The 13,480-nt window shown below is 39.6% G+C and overlaps 1 protein-coding gene and 1 long non-coding RNA gene across 2 annotated transcripts in view; both read left to right on the plus strand.

The window, feature by feature from the left end:
* LOC140224119 (uncharacterized) overlaps nt 1-13,480 on the plus strand; it is a 643,754-nt gene that overhangs the window by 61,550 nt on the left and 568,724 nt on the right. The gene's annotated exons all lie outside the window — the stretch shown is intronic.
* The window catches only part of Mgat1 (alpha-1,3-mannosyl-glycoprotein 2-beta-N-acetylglucosaminyltransferase), a 41,901-nt gene continuing 30,062 nt past the window's right edge, over nt 1,642-13,480 (plus strand). Inside the window, exons 1-2 of the mRNA XM_072297510.1 lie at nt 1,642-1,941; nt 4,741-4,869. Coding sequence (XP_072153611.1) covers nt 4,762-4,869 — 108 coding nt within the window. The 5' untranslated portion in view covers nt 1,642-1,941; nt 4,741-4,761. The remainder of the gene's footprint in view (nt 1,942-4,740; nt 4,870-13,480) is intronic.

Here is a 13,480-nt window from a genome sequence, read left to right on the forward strand (position 1 = left end):
GGATTTATTAATATAAATCAATAATTACTCTTGCAAATTTTGGAAAATCAAATTGATTAACATCATTAGAAACTTCAAAGTGTGCAGAGTTTCTGGTTTATATGTACTAAATTTTTCACCAAAATGGCGCTCCAGCCCATAGCAACTCTGATGTAATCAATGATTAATACTGAGTAAAAATTTAACTTGTGATAATGTATCGAAAATTCCAAATAAAATTAGGAAAATGGGTGTCACAAATTGAAAGAATAGATTAATAGAGGATGATGACGCTTTTACGTCTTAGACAATATTATCGCTGGCATCTACGAATTCAGTCAATGGTGATTTTTTATTCCTATATCACTCAGAATCACTTACCCATGGCTTTTAGAAGTATCAAATCTGTAATAAAACCAGATTATCATTTTAAAATTGTAATCCTTTCCTCACCCTAAAGACCATTAAAGCAATATTTTCAGATGAGGTCAGGATAAAATACAATTTTAATCTGGTAATTCGTTTACTAAGGGAATCCTGTGGGGTCGTAGAAAGCTATCTTAACGGATCCATTTAGAATTAATAATTATGAGGAAAGCCTTATTGGTTGCAATTGAAGTTCTTGTACCTAGGGAAATTAAGCTGTTGCACAGGAAAAGGAATCCTACGGACGGACAAACAATGCAACCATACCTTGATTTAAAGCTCTTGCTGTTTCACTAGAGGGTACTCACCGGCATCTGAGTTTTAGAACAAGGTGTACCGGTAGCTACTTAACTGAATGATTTCTTTGAGCGCCCATAGTGTATTAAAATAATATAAAATTAGCCATGAGGAGGTGCTCTATAAAATGCATAAACAAGACTTTTTTTGTAAATTCCTATTTTTTTTTAGTTAAAAAAAGTTTATACCTGAGTAACATGGAAAAAAATAAATTGCTGATTTAACAATTGGATTGTTAAAAAATAATGTCCGACATGTTTCAAATGTAGGTACATTTTACAATAGTGGAAAGATAATTTTATTACGTGGGTGGTGAAGTTATCATTTTTTTAATGCAAAATCTACATTGAAACATGTCGGACACTCATTTTAACTGCAAAATTGTTAGATCAGCGATTTAATTTTTGCCGTGAAAGGGAAATGAAAATATTCAGTAATTTTTCAAATGAGACAAGTACTTAGCGCTACAAACTTTTTATTATTATCTTATCAGGAAAAATATATTTAATGATCCTATTGATAAAGGAATCATTCATACTGTTAGTGACTAATCAGCAAAACTCATTCAAAGAAAAATAATCCTCAATGAGGTTTTGGGTGAGTGCTTCAACTACAGACAGAACTAGCAATTTTATTTCCGAAGTAAAGCAAAAAAAGGCTGGGTTCTTTGCTAATAAGTATTCTATGGATTTTTCTTTCTTGTTTCAAAAATGAAGCCGCAGTGTTTTAACATAACCAATTGCTGATCCTGGCGGTTCAAAATTAAAATTTCCTTGATTCCTCAAGGTACGCCGCAGTACGTGAGTTTTGAATGTGGCGGTCAAACTTCAGCTACATCGTCAAGCAAGTTGCAGCACTTCCAGGCGCATTGTGTACCCTGCTTTAGCCACTCTACTCTCTTTTGACAAGTCTGTGATATGGAGATTGTGTTGCCGTGCGTTTATCAATCATCTCCTATCAGCCATCAGCTGTTCCGCGAATTCTGGATGCCCGTGTGCGTGTGTCGCCGTCGCTCTTCGTAAATAGTGGAAGAATTTCTGCGAATTATACGTGTTTGCAATTATTCTATGAGGCCCGTGTGTTTTTTTATCGTATTTTGTGCATGGCGCCGTGTAACAGAGTGTTGATTTTCCCTTAGAGTTCTCAGTGTTTTCTTCCAATGCTCAGGAACGAGACTTGAAGTGCCCTCGGTTTGAGCAGTCTGTTTCCAGTTCTGGATTGAGTGTTTATTCCATAATTGTAAGTTTTCCATTGCATTTGTCGTCTGTTCTTCATCCCGCACCTCCACCGGGTGAAATGAATACACAGGTATCAAGCTTGTCACCTTTTCAGCGAATGCTCCAGATGACAAGCCTCAGCTTGTTATCATGTCCCATAGAACTTTGATTAGCGATAATTTGTTAACACAGCCCACACATCTTAACTGTCATTGGAACGCCTTACAATATTCGCAGACATTTTTTCAAGGCTATGCAGTCTTTTTGCACTTTTTTTAACGATCGGTTAGGAGATGCTTCTGTGAGCGAAGACACAGGTATAGGCAGAACGTTAGCAGCTGATTCTGCACCTCCAACAATCTAAGTTATTGTTGCTTAAACCCTGATCTATATTAACCAACCTAACCCGACACGTCAGGTGAAAAGAAGCAGGAATGAGTGTGAAATTCTCTCTTGTTTTAGATCTGGATTTTTGTTATTATTGATATCCGGATCAAATACGGTTTTTCCAAAATTCTCAACTAAATTTGGCAGTACTTTTTTTGCTAAAGGTAAATATTTTCACTTGAGATCAACTTTTAACGTAACTGTGCTTATGTATTCACTTCCTCACCATACTTCTAATAATTCGAGCAGTTTTTTGCTAAAAATTGAGTCTATGTCCAACTTACGGCCACAAGCTACGGGTTTTAAACAAAAACCTGAAGGTGTCGTCAGCTAAGTTGGCACTCGTTTACATTCTGCTTGTAAGCGATCTAGATGCAATCATCTGATAGCAATCAAGGATTGACCATTGCCTGATCGAGTGTAGTGTAGTTGAGCCTTGATCCCTCCTAAACAACATTATCGCAGTTGCTTGCAAACGGAATGGAAACAAGTGCCAACTTAGCTGACAACACCTCAATCAACCTTTACAAAATACAGCTTTCTTGAGCTTTGGTGGATTAATTCAACTGAAGAATGCATCCGTTGCCTCGGAACTGTTTTGATTGCACTTCGCTCCTGTGCTGTAAGTAGGGGTGCAGGAAGTTCCTTGCCTTTTCATTCTTAGATGCAGCCTTTGCATTTTTGAGGTTGCCTTCACATGGCCTTTCAAATAAATCTTGCAAACTCCACTGTTTCTTTCGCATACTTAAAAGAGCGCACTTCACCATTTCCTTCCCATAAGTGTGCGTGTCTAACTATTATCTTAGCATTATAGAGCGCGCTCAATTATTTTCTTCGCATACGAGATCGTCTTAAACACAGTTTTCTCTGCATAAAGGAAGGTAACGCTTTGCTAGTTTATGTCTTCGGCCTTCAAATTTTTTTCACCTTTTCCAGGAGCCTTCATATTTTTTTTACCCCTTTCATGTGCCTTCACACTTGCTCTGCGATCGGTCTGCGATCCGCCGACCAAGCACTCTCTACACACCTGCATTGCAATTGAGCAACATATTTTCCCTTTCGAAATGGTAAAACTGGGGCAGAGAGTCAAAAATGATGAGGCGTAGACCTAGTTTTGCAGCGACTTTAGTGTCGCGCGAGGGAGGAACGGGCACACGGTCGGGCTCGGGTCATCCTCTCAGTGAGACATGCCTTCAATCCGGCTAGCAGCAATATGCTTACACCCGTGGTCGAATAGTTATCTCGTTACGCCTGCCGTGAATGAATTCAAATATCGACCGCTGCGCGCAAATAAAGTGTATTTATAAGTCCGATTGCAACGTTGCACACATTTGCTCATGTTTTATTTTTAATCGATGATTTTTGAAAAGCTACACGCAGTCTCTCTGAAGAGTTTCCGGGAATTTTCCGAAATGATCCAAAATAAAATCACAGATAATTTCGACGCAATATTTTCGTTCGTTCTTTTTTCTTCCTCTCTTTTCTCAAACCAAAAAGAATTAATCATTTTCCAAGTTTCTGAATTGTTGCAATATTAAGCTACGTATTTTCCCTGCAATTATGGTAAAAACGGGGCAGAGAGTCAAGAATAAAGACGGAAAGTCCTAACTTTGCGCCGACTTCAGCGTCGCGCGAGGCAGGATTCAGGAAAACCCATTCGGTCGGGTCATCTTCGCAGGGTGCCGCGCCTTCAATTCGGCTAGCAGCAATATGCCTACACCCGTGGTCGAATAGTTATCTCGTTGCGCCTGCCGTGAATGAATTCTAATATCGATCGCTGCGCGCGAAAAAAAGCGCACTCATCTCCGAGTGCAACGTTGCACACCCTTTTTCATGTTTCATTTTTAATCAATGATTTTTGGAAAGCTACGCGCAGTTTTTCTGTAGAGTTTCCGGGAATTTTCCGAAATGATCCAAAATAAAATCACAGAAAATTTCGACGCGATTTTTTCGTTCATTTCATTGTCCTTTGCTTTCTCCGCCGAAAAAAATTAAACACCGACCGAGTTTCTGATTCGTTGAAATTGGGTCGCAGAAAGTTCTACGCCTTCACATTTTTGGAGGCAGCCTTCGCATTTTTTATGGATGCCTTTTCATTTCTGGCTGCCAATGACTCGCGCAATTCACTTTTTCTCTCGCATAAAAGAGTGCGTTTAACTGTTTTCTTCGCTAAAGAGAGCGCGTTGGAGTTTCCCTCGCTAAAAAATTGCGCCTAGATGGTTTATGCATTCTGCTTTCAAAACTTTCTTTACACTTACACTGCGATCGATCGATCGAGCACTTTCTGCACCCCTGGCTATAACTCTGACCGTCGAGACAGGTTCTAATGTTTCTACCTGGCGTAACTTTTATCTAAGGAGGAAATCTGATGAAAATTGTGCTTCAACCCTTCTTGATATGAGCACTAACCTTGCTCTGAACTCTTTTGTTTCAGATGTGATCTAAAATTTCTGCTATGCGGCGGAATCATTTTTTCATTCTCGTCGCCTTTTTGTTAGCGCTATGGATTTTCATCACTCATTACATCTTTATGAACCAACCCAGATCACTGTTCACCTATACGGTAAGATATTTGATAACAACTTTTCTATTTTTCCCCAAATTTCCGTATTTTTGACCAGGTCTGAATGCAGCTACTCGTGTTCTCGCGATGTCCGTGTCGCACACACAAAAAATTGCAGGCGCTCGGTTTTTTTAGGCGCAACGTATGGCTGCGGCTGATCGATCTCAAGGGTTTTCTACGTGGTATGTTCGCAATTGATTTTACCATGTAAACCTCGGAATCGAAATGAGCCGTTTTGCAACACGACAGCATTGCTAGACGGTGCAAATTTTCCTCCAAAAACATTTCCTCAATAGCACTACGGATGTCAATCCCGCAAGTTACCACCGACAACATTTCCGCAATTTGCACCATTTCGGTACGCTGCCGAGTGTAGGTGCTACACGACTCGTCTGAATTTCGATTCCTACCAATACAACCGCTCTATTTTCCCTTCGTGTCCTTCGTCTATTGCTTTGTCTATAGCCCTGGATGGACGATCAAATTCCGAACCAATTCCGATCAAAGTAGACATGCTGATGACCGATGGTCACCATCTACCATCAAATTTTGACGGGCCGCACTATTTTGTTCAAACTAAGATCAGAATGGAGTGCCACCATTCATCATTTCCTGCCTCAGGAAACATTTCTGCCAAGTTTTCATTTTAAAATGAAGCAAATTAATGAGTTTAAGACTGATGACTCCCGACACTTTGATGGTAATTGGTTCAGGAATTTGATCTTCTATCCAGGGCTTATCAATTTCAATAAACAACTGACTGATGTAGTTAGACTGATGTCCGGTTTCCACGTCCATTTGGTAAAAGCTGTCCGATTTTTTAAAGCGTCGTGTCGGTCCAATAACTGTTGTTCGATTGTCCGCTGAATGTGCATCACGAATCTTAAAATAATTTGTTTAGGCTCTCTGACCTCTTTTGAATTTGTATTACTTTATATATCATACCCAAGAGAGTGACTTAGTGGCCACTTCATGCGATGTATTATCTCTGTTCGAGTGACGGACAGAGAGCCAATCTCGTCGTAGTACGGTATTTACGCTGTGGTTTGTCGCAGGTCACATGCGTCCGAGTGTTCCGCGCAATTGAAATTTCTCCGCTTTGATAGGTCATAAATTCATTTATGATTAATCAGTGACAAATTCGTTATGAGTTCGTGATTGGTTACCTTTACTACTCTGCCAAGGAATAACGTCATATATGAACCTTTCAAAGTTGCCAAATACCCTTTCATGAAATATGAATTTTACGGGAAATTTGTAAATCGATGGCCAAAATTCGAAACGACGTATCTTCATAAATTTTTAAATCCATCTTAATTAAATATTGAATTAATATGCTTTAAACAGTCGAGAAAATTTTTCTGTTGAATAAAAGAAATTCCAATTAACAATTCCCGGACGAGACATTTCGTTGAGTCAACAGGAAATCTCCTTGTTTCAAAATTGTTGTTTTCTTTTATCCTAAAGAGACGTCTTGGGACCGAATTTTTTCGGTCTTTCCACACAGAGGTGCAACATCCATCGATGAGTCCAAATCGCACCACCGGCCAATCAGAAGCGCCAAGCCGGACCTGAGAACAGTCGAGACTCGTCCTATTAAGCACGGTGGGAGGACCAATAAAATTCAGCCCCTGGCTCTTTAAAGAGATTTTCAGTGATTCCACGAGAATTCTCGTCCAAGAATTATATTACTTCCTGGAAAATTTTTCTCATTGATATCTATCTAAGCTTAAACCATCCAAACTTCACAAACTTCAACACTCAACCACAAACTTAAACTTCAAAAAACGCCCTGAACCCGAAACGCGTCTGCAGTTGCCTTCCTGAATGGTCGTAACTAGTGTTGCGCACCGAACAGCGTGTCTCTTTGAGGAAAAATTGTGCTAAAAAAAGTTTTTCCCTCTGTGTTGAGATTTCCAGTTTTCTGGATTATTAACGCAAGTTGGCTAAAAAATTTCAATTTATCATCTGAACTCCATTCTGGAACTAGCGCGACGAACCCTAAGTACACTGGTAAAAAAAACACATTGGATCTAGAGTCCAGACTCTTGAAAACATTGACAAGAAAAAGGACTCTTGATTCAGTCAGATTTAAGCTTAAATCAAAAGGAAATTCGCTCAAATTAAGAGGCTAAGCTTAAATCTGATTGAATCAAGAGTATTTTTTCTTGTCGATGTTTTCAAGAGTCTGGACTCTAGATCCAATGTGTTTTTTTACCAGTGTAATTATTATTATTTGTTTAACTTTGTCGCAAATTTTTTCTCGATCCCCTTGTTTCTTCTCCCCCACTCCCCTTGCCCCTCTCTCTCTTTTCAAATAACCTTTTCTCGATGTTTATGGAGGCAGAAGTCGATATTTGACACCCAACGTCACCTCGGTTTATTTGATTAGAGCTGTGACTGCTGTGAGCACTTGCCCTCGGGATGGGAATTAGAATGGAAATCAAAACGTGGCGGCCGATATCAAATGTGCTTAAAATCGACGTAAGTGAACGAATAATGAGCCACCTCGTCAAAGTTGATGACATCCAGGCGTTAGCCTCGCCGCAGCTGCCGAATTTCCGTTTCAATTCACTCGCCTCACCACTCTGCAGCTCCCATCGATGAAGCGAAATCGCACCCTGTAAAACCACCACTCGACGCTAACAGGACCCTTCACATGTCAAATCGAGCCAGGGAATCCATTTCGATGGCCAACGTGCAAAGCAACGTATCTCTGTCGAAGGCAAAGAGTCAAATGGTATTTTGTCAAATGCTAAGGCAAATAGTCAAATCAGGTATTTTGCGCAATGCCAAGGCAAATAGTCAAATCAGTTATTTTGTCAAATGCCAAGGCAAATAGTCAAATCAGGTATTTTGTCAAATGCAAAGGCAAATAGTCAAATCAGGTATTTTGTCAAATGCCAAGGCAAATAGTCAAATCAGGTATTTTGTCAAGTGCCAAGGCAAATAGTCAAATCAGGTATTTTGTCAAATGCCAAGGCAAATAGTCAAATATTCTAACTTGGATTGAAATTTTGATTCTTTACTCTAATTTTTGACAAAATAATTCGTTGATCCGGTAAGAAAGAATTCTATGTAAAAATATGCAGCATACAATAGTATTTTAATTGATTTTAAGATCCTGAATGCACTTTTCTCTTGAAATTTTCAGCACGTTATAAAACATAGAATTTTTAAAATTTTAACTTTTAAATGTACTGAAGGTATGTATAAAGGAAGGGACATGGAGAGTTCGCAGATTTGAAGAGTTATTCTTCCCAAAATATTGAAAACCCGTGAACTCCTCGCCATAAATTTACAGAATTCCGTAAACTGTCAAAATTTGACTACTGGCCTAGGCACTTGACTAATTGCCTTCGACAACTTTTTTGCGACGCTTCAAAATTTCCGATCCTATTTTATTTTCTCTGAGGTGAATAGTCTCCGATGAAAGTTCCTTGAAGCCTGAAATGTATGAAGAATATTTTGCTACCTAACAGAGAAGAAAGATCAAAGCAGTTTTCAAGAAATCACGTTGATCACATTTCCGAAGAAAAAATAAAGTATGACAGGAAGTCTGCAACGTCGCTAACAAAGATACGTGGTTTCACATTTTAGCCATCGATTTTCACTCAATGATGGCCACTACGATACTGACTCCCTGCATGGCCTTCCTTTATAGAGGCTACAAGCAGGAGCAAATTGGACCACATTAGGAAGGAACTAAAATTTCCGGCTTACAATCAGTTTACAAACTACGTATCTATCATTAGTCGATCTCCGCATGCCTATTAGTGTTTTTGTGAATGAGCCATGAAATTGCAGTTCCTAATCGCAAAATGTTGTCCCATTGGCTCTCTTGCCCGATGGGTCTCTTCAAAGAAGAATTTTGGCCCCTCCCTAAGAGAAAATAGGTCTGAGGTACCTACCGCAACTACAAATTTTCACTGATTTCAGGCAGTAAAATATGGCAACACTAGCTTTTTTGTGGGGGAGGGGGAGGGCTTCAAATCAGACGAAGCTTTCAGAAGAAGATTTTCTCTACGTTCGTACAAATCTTACCGAAAAAGTTTAATTTTGATGTAAGATGAGTCGCTCCTTTTAAGTCATTTTGAATAGTGATAAAAAAAAACTGGATAATTCGAAACAAATTTTAACCATGTATGAGCACAAGGTTTAACGTCGCCAAAAATTGGCCAAGTGATTCTATTACATCTCCAATAAACATAATTGAAGGAATTTTTGCTCCTGAAACGACGCTTCAAATGCCGAAAACCCCCGCAAAAATTGTCCTCAAACTCCATGTTTAGGCCAGTATTAAACCCTAAAATGACCAAACCACAATGAACAGACCTGTAATGAGCAAAACATTGTGTTGTTGAGTGAAATCAGGGAGAATCCAAAAACGGCCCTTATCGATACCGGCAAAATGCTCAGAATAGAGTGAGTTTTGTCGAGTTAGGTCGAAAAATCGGATTTTGCGATTTCGACGGGAAACGCTCCTCGTGTCCGAATAAATGAGTTGCGAGAGGTAGATTTGATTTATGTGCTAACGGACGGGGTAAATTTGCATTGAAATCAACAGTTTTGTGCCCTGAACACAGCAAATTAGAATTTTAAACAGCTTTTTCTCGAAACAGCCCTCTTGAATTTGCAAATTTCAAGCCACCATAACTTCGATTGAAAAATCAGGAAGGTTCAAAATAGTTCCAATCGGCGTAGTGAATTGTGCGTTTTCAAGCCCCCTGGCGCTTCAAAAAGTATAACACGACGATGATATTATTTGCGATACAGACGAGTGACTTCTGTTTTATATCTTAAATATATCTTCATCCAAACTAAAAAAACGCAAAAAAAAGTAATGTAAAAAAAAGAAACCCAAAAAAATAGAAGAACTTACACCCATTAAACTTAACTTGTATAGCAGGAAAGTGAAGATGTGGAATAAATTACGTTCGTTTTGTTATTTGTTCAGTTGGAACACTCAACATGCGACGGGCGTTTGCAGTTTTGTGTGGAGTTGGGAAACTGCGGGCTGATTAGTAAAATTGACAGACAAAGGACAAAGCTATAGACAAAGGAGACGAAGGCAAAGTGGAGGGATACTATTGGTGAAAACGGTCGCTATGGTCTTAAAGGACAAGGGAGGTGAAGTAGGGTAGACTAACTTTCGGCAACCCACGAGATACCCTATAGTTAGTCCATCACTTTTTCCCTTGGTCTACATCAACCATCCATTTCAACCAGTTGAATCACCCACTTTACCCATCGTCTTCTTTGTCTATCGCTTTGTCCATCAATTTTAATAATTAGCCCGCAGGTTGCGAAGTGAAGAGAGAACTAAGCACTTTTCCGACGTGATTATCGTGATACCTATCTAATTGTGAGCCACTCTCCATCAAAATGAAATTTCATGGAAGATTTCATAAATTTTCATTTGCCTCGAAATTTCAACGATTTTTCAGGGGCTGCGTATATGCAGTCCTCATCAATCATCCGAAAATTTGATGAGAAACTTCAAAATTAGGCACTCATGATCCCCCCTTCCCCTCAAAATTAGGATTTTACTGTTTCTATCAGTTTCATGAGATACCGAGTCCACTTTAGAAGTTTTAAAAAAATTTTATTTAACAATGCTTGATGAAATTTTGCACCTCTGGTAGCGACAGCGCCTTTTTTCGTCGCAGCAAATTGCAAAAGTCTGCAACATGTCGCTCGTCTGACACAAGGACTTAACCACACTTGGCGATTACCCCTGTTGTTCATGTAACTCAATGTTTTCCCAGTCTCATCTCAAAGTGTAGTTAGGCCCTCTGCCAGCCGAGCGATTTTCACCTTTTTTTTCTCGCGAAATGAATCACGCAAATGCGTCAAATTCAGGGCCCCGAACCCTCGTCATGACGTCTTTGATTTCCAACCAGGAGAGTTTTTCCATTCAAGGCGACACGGCACACACTGGACCGAATTATTAGGGAAATCGGACAAAATCTAAAAACGTTGAACAGGGTGTCTAGCATCAGGATTTTCCCGATTCCATCCATAGAGAGAAAAAAGGAGGTGTTTGCATCTTGAGGTTTGTTTACCCTGTGACGTAGGTCGGTACAACCTGGCCAGCGAAAACCGGAATTCGAAATATGAAAAACGGACCATAATGTCCCATTTTTTTACTTTAAGCAACTCATTATATAATTTCAAGCACTTTTTATAGAATGACTTATTCCTTAAATTACACCATTTCCAAGAAAATCGACATGATAAACGTCGCTGTACCGACCTACGTCATCAAATCATCAAAAAAATTCCAAGATGCCCGAAATGCAAGCACCTCCTTTTTTTCTCTCTATGGATTCCATCAGGATTCGAAGAAAAATCGATCGTAAAATCAGGATTTGAGAAAAGTCGGCCGCCCGCTTATTTTCCGTTCATTATTCGCTGTCCGTCCGTTAATTTTTCTCCGCAAAAAGTCAGGATTTGATCAGGATTTGGAAAAAATATGAAATGAGGATTTAGCGGTCAAAAATCAGGATTTCCCGAAGTGAAGAAAACTTAGACACCCTGTTGAAAGCTGATATTTTCCAAAATAAGTAACAGAAATGTTTAACAGTGGTTCAATTGGTTTTTTCGTGAAATTTCCTTTCAGAAACACCTTTTAAAACTGAATTTGTGACGGTAAACATAAAAATTTCATGTCCGATCTCTTCCATCAGTTCGTTCCGTTGTGCGGGAGCAGGCAATGTCAATCCGGGCGGGCCGATTCCGGCTCATGAATTTTTAAGCGAGCTGTGTATATAGGGATATGAGGCCGCCGCGGCACTCTAACACTCGATCAGAGTCAGGGATTTCGAGCTGTGACGTGGTGACGTGGTGGTGACGTGTGTCGATAACGAATTCCGTCGCCCGAGAGAGAAAATCGCACGTGCTGACCTCGTTGCCGTCGTCGGTGACGAGGGTGCCCACATCACCAAAGTTTTCAGATTTGTTGATGAGTCGTTTAATCGAATTTTTGGATTATCGGAAATTCATTAATCGATGGACAATCGAATAGGATGAAAATTAATCGCTTAATATGCAGATTTTAAAGCGGTAAATTTTCAAAATAAAAACTAGTACCCTGGGATGCCCAGTGCTCACATGCTAGAGTTCTTCGATAAGTTGATTAATCGATCAATCGAATTTTTGGACAACCGAAAGTGTAGTAAACAAACGAATCGGATAAAATTTAATCGATCAATGTGCAGATTTTGAAACTGTAAATTTTCAAAATAACAACCAGTACCCTAAGATGCCCAATGCTCACATGCTAGAGTTCTTCGATTAGGAGATTAATCGATCTATTGAATTTTTGGACAACCGAAAGTGCAGTAATCGATCAAAAATCGATTTAGATCAAAATTACTCGATTGATGTGCAGATTTTGAAAAAGTAAATTTTCAAAATAACAAACCCTGATATGTCCGTCGCTCACATGCTAGAGTTCCTCGATTCATCTAAGTTTTGGATTATCGAAAATTCAATAATCGATTCATAATCGAATCGGATCAAAATTAGTCAATTACTATGCACATTTTGAAACGGTAAATTTTCAAAATAACAAACGGTTTCGCGACTTGCCTGATGGACCATTTCCTGATTTCTCATCTGATTTTTATCGATTTTGGAAAGTTAGATGTGTGCTGTGATAGAAAGACAGAGTAACTTCACAACAAATCCGGCAACAGGTGGTCTATTTGAGTTCTTCTTGGTTTTTTGCCATTCTGTTGAAATCCTCCTTTTTTACTCAGGATAACAAAAGAAAAAAAACTCGGCAATGAAACCCGATCAAGGAAAGCCAAACCTCAAAAAAAGGGGAACATTCGCTTACCTCCCCGAATATTTGCGTAAGGAAAGACTTCAGGAAATAAAGTTTAAAGAGTACATAGTAAACGAGTTGAAATAGATCAAGTTGCAGTGGCGTGCGGTGGTTTCAGTGACAGGGCAAGCACTAGCGTTCGCTATCCGGGGGGGGGGGGGTGGTTTAACGTAGCCTCTTTCCCTTCCCCCTCCCCCTAAGCCTCCCTAGAAAATTCTTAAAATTTTACTCTATTTGCTCTATTTTTCGGATGAAATCTGATGGAACGTCTTGAAAAACTGTGGTTTTATTTATTTCTCTCTTATTTATGATTTCATTTACTCAACTTGTTTCGAATGTTATTGATCACTGGAGGACGGCTCCATACTCATAACTCCTAATTTTGCCACTTATTTGAGGTATTATAGTCTTTATTCCACAGCATTTAGAATTTTTTGAGTTACTTAAATTTCCCCCAAAAAAGGGCTTTCTGCATTTAAAACAGGATTGAGAATTGTCTAATTCATCACCAATTAGATCCAAGTGAGCGAAATTTTATAGAATATAAAGGCATTTGCTCCGGAGGAGCAATTACAGCCGCGACGGAAAGAGGGAACAAGATAGCGCATCGGAGGCAGAGGCAGCGCGCTGCGGTGACGGGCCAAGAGATGGCCAAGAGAAGCGAGCTGCGATCGCGCAGCGAAGGGCTCGGACTCGGAACGTACCGCTCTCCCCGCCTGCCTTGATTCCGCCGCCGAGCAGTGGCTCTCCGCTCAGCTGATCGCAAGCGGCGCATGAGTT

The sequence above is a fragment of the Bemisia tabaci genome, chromosome 2, assembly GCF_918797505.1.
Source record: "Bemisia tabaci chromosome 2, PGI_BMITA_v3".
Classification (NCBI taxonomy): Eukaryota; Metazoa; Arthropoda; class Insecta; order Hemiptera; family Aleyrodidae; genus Bemisia; species Bemisia tabaci.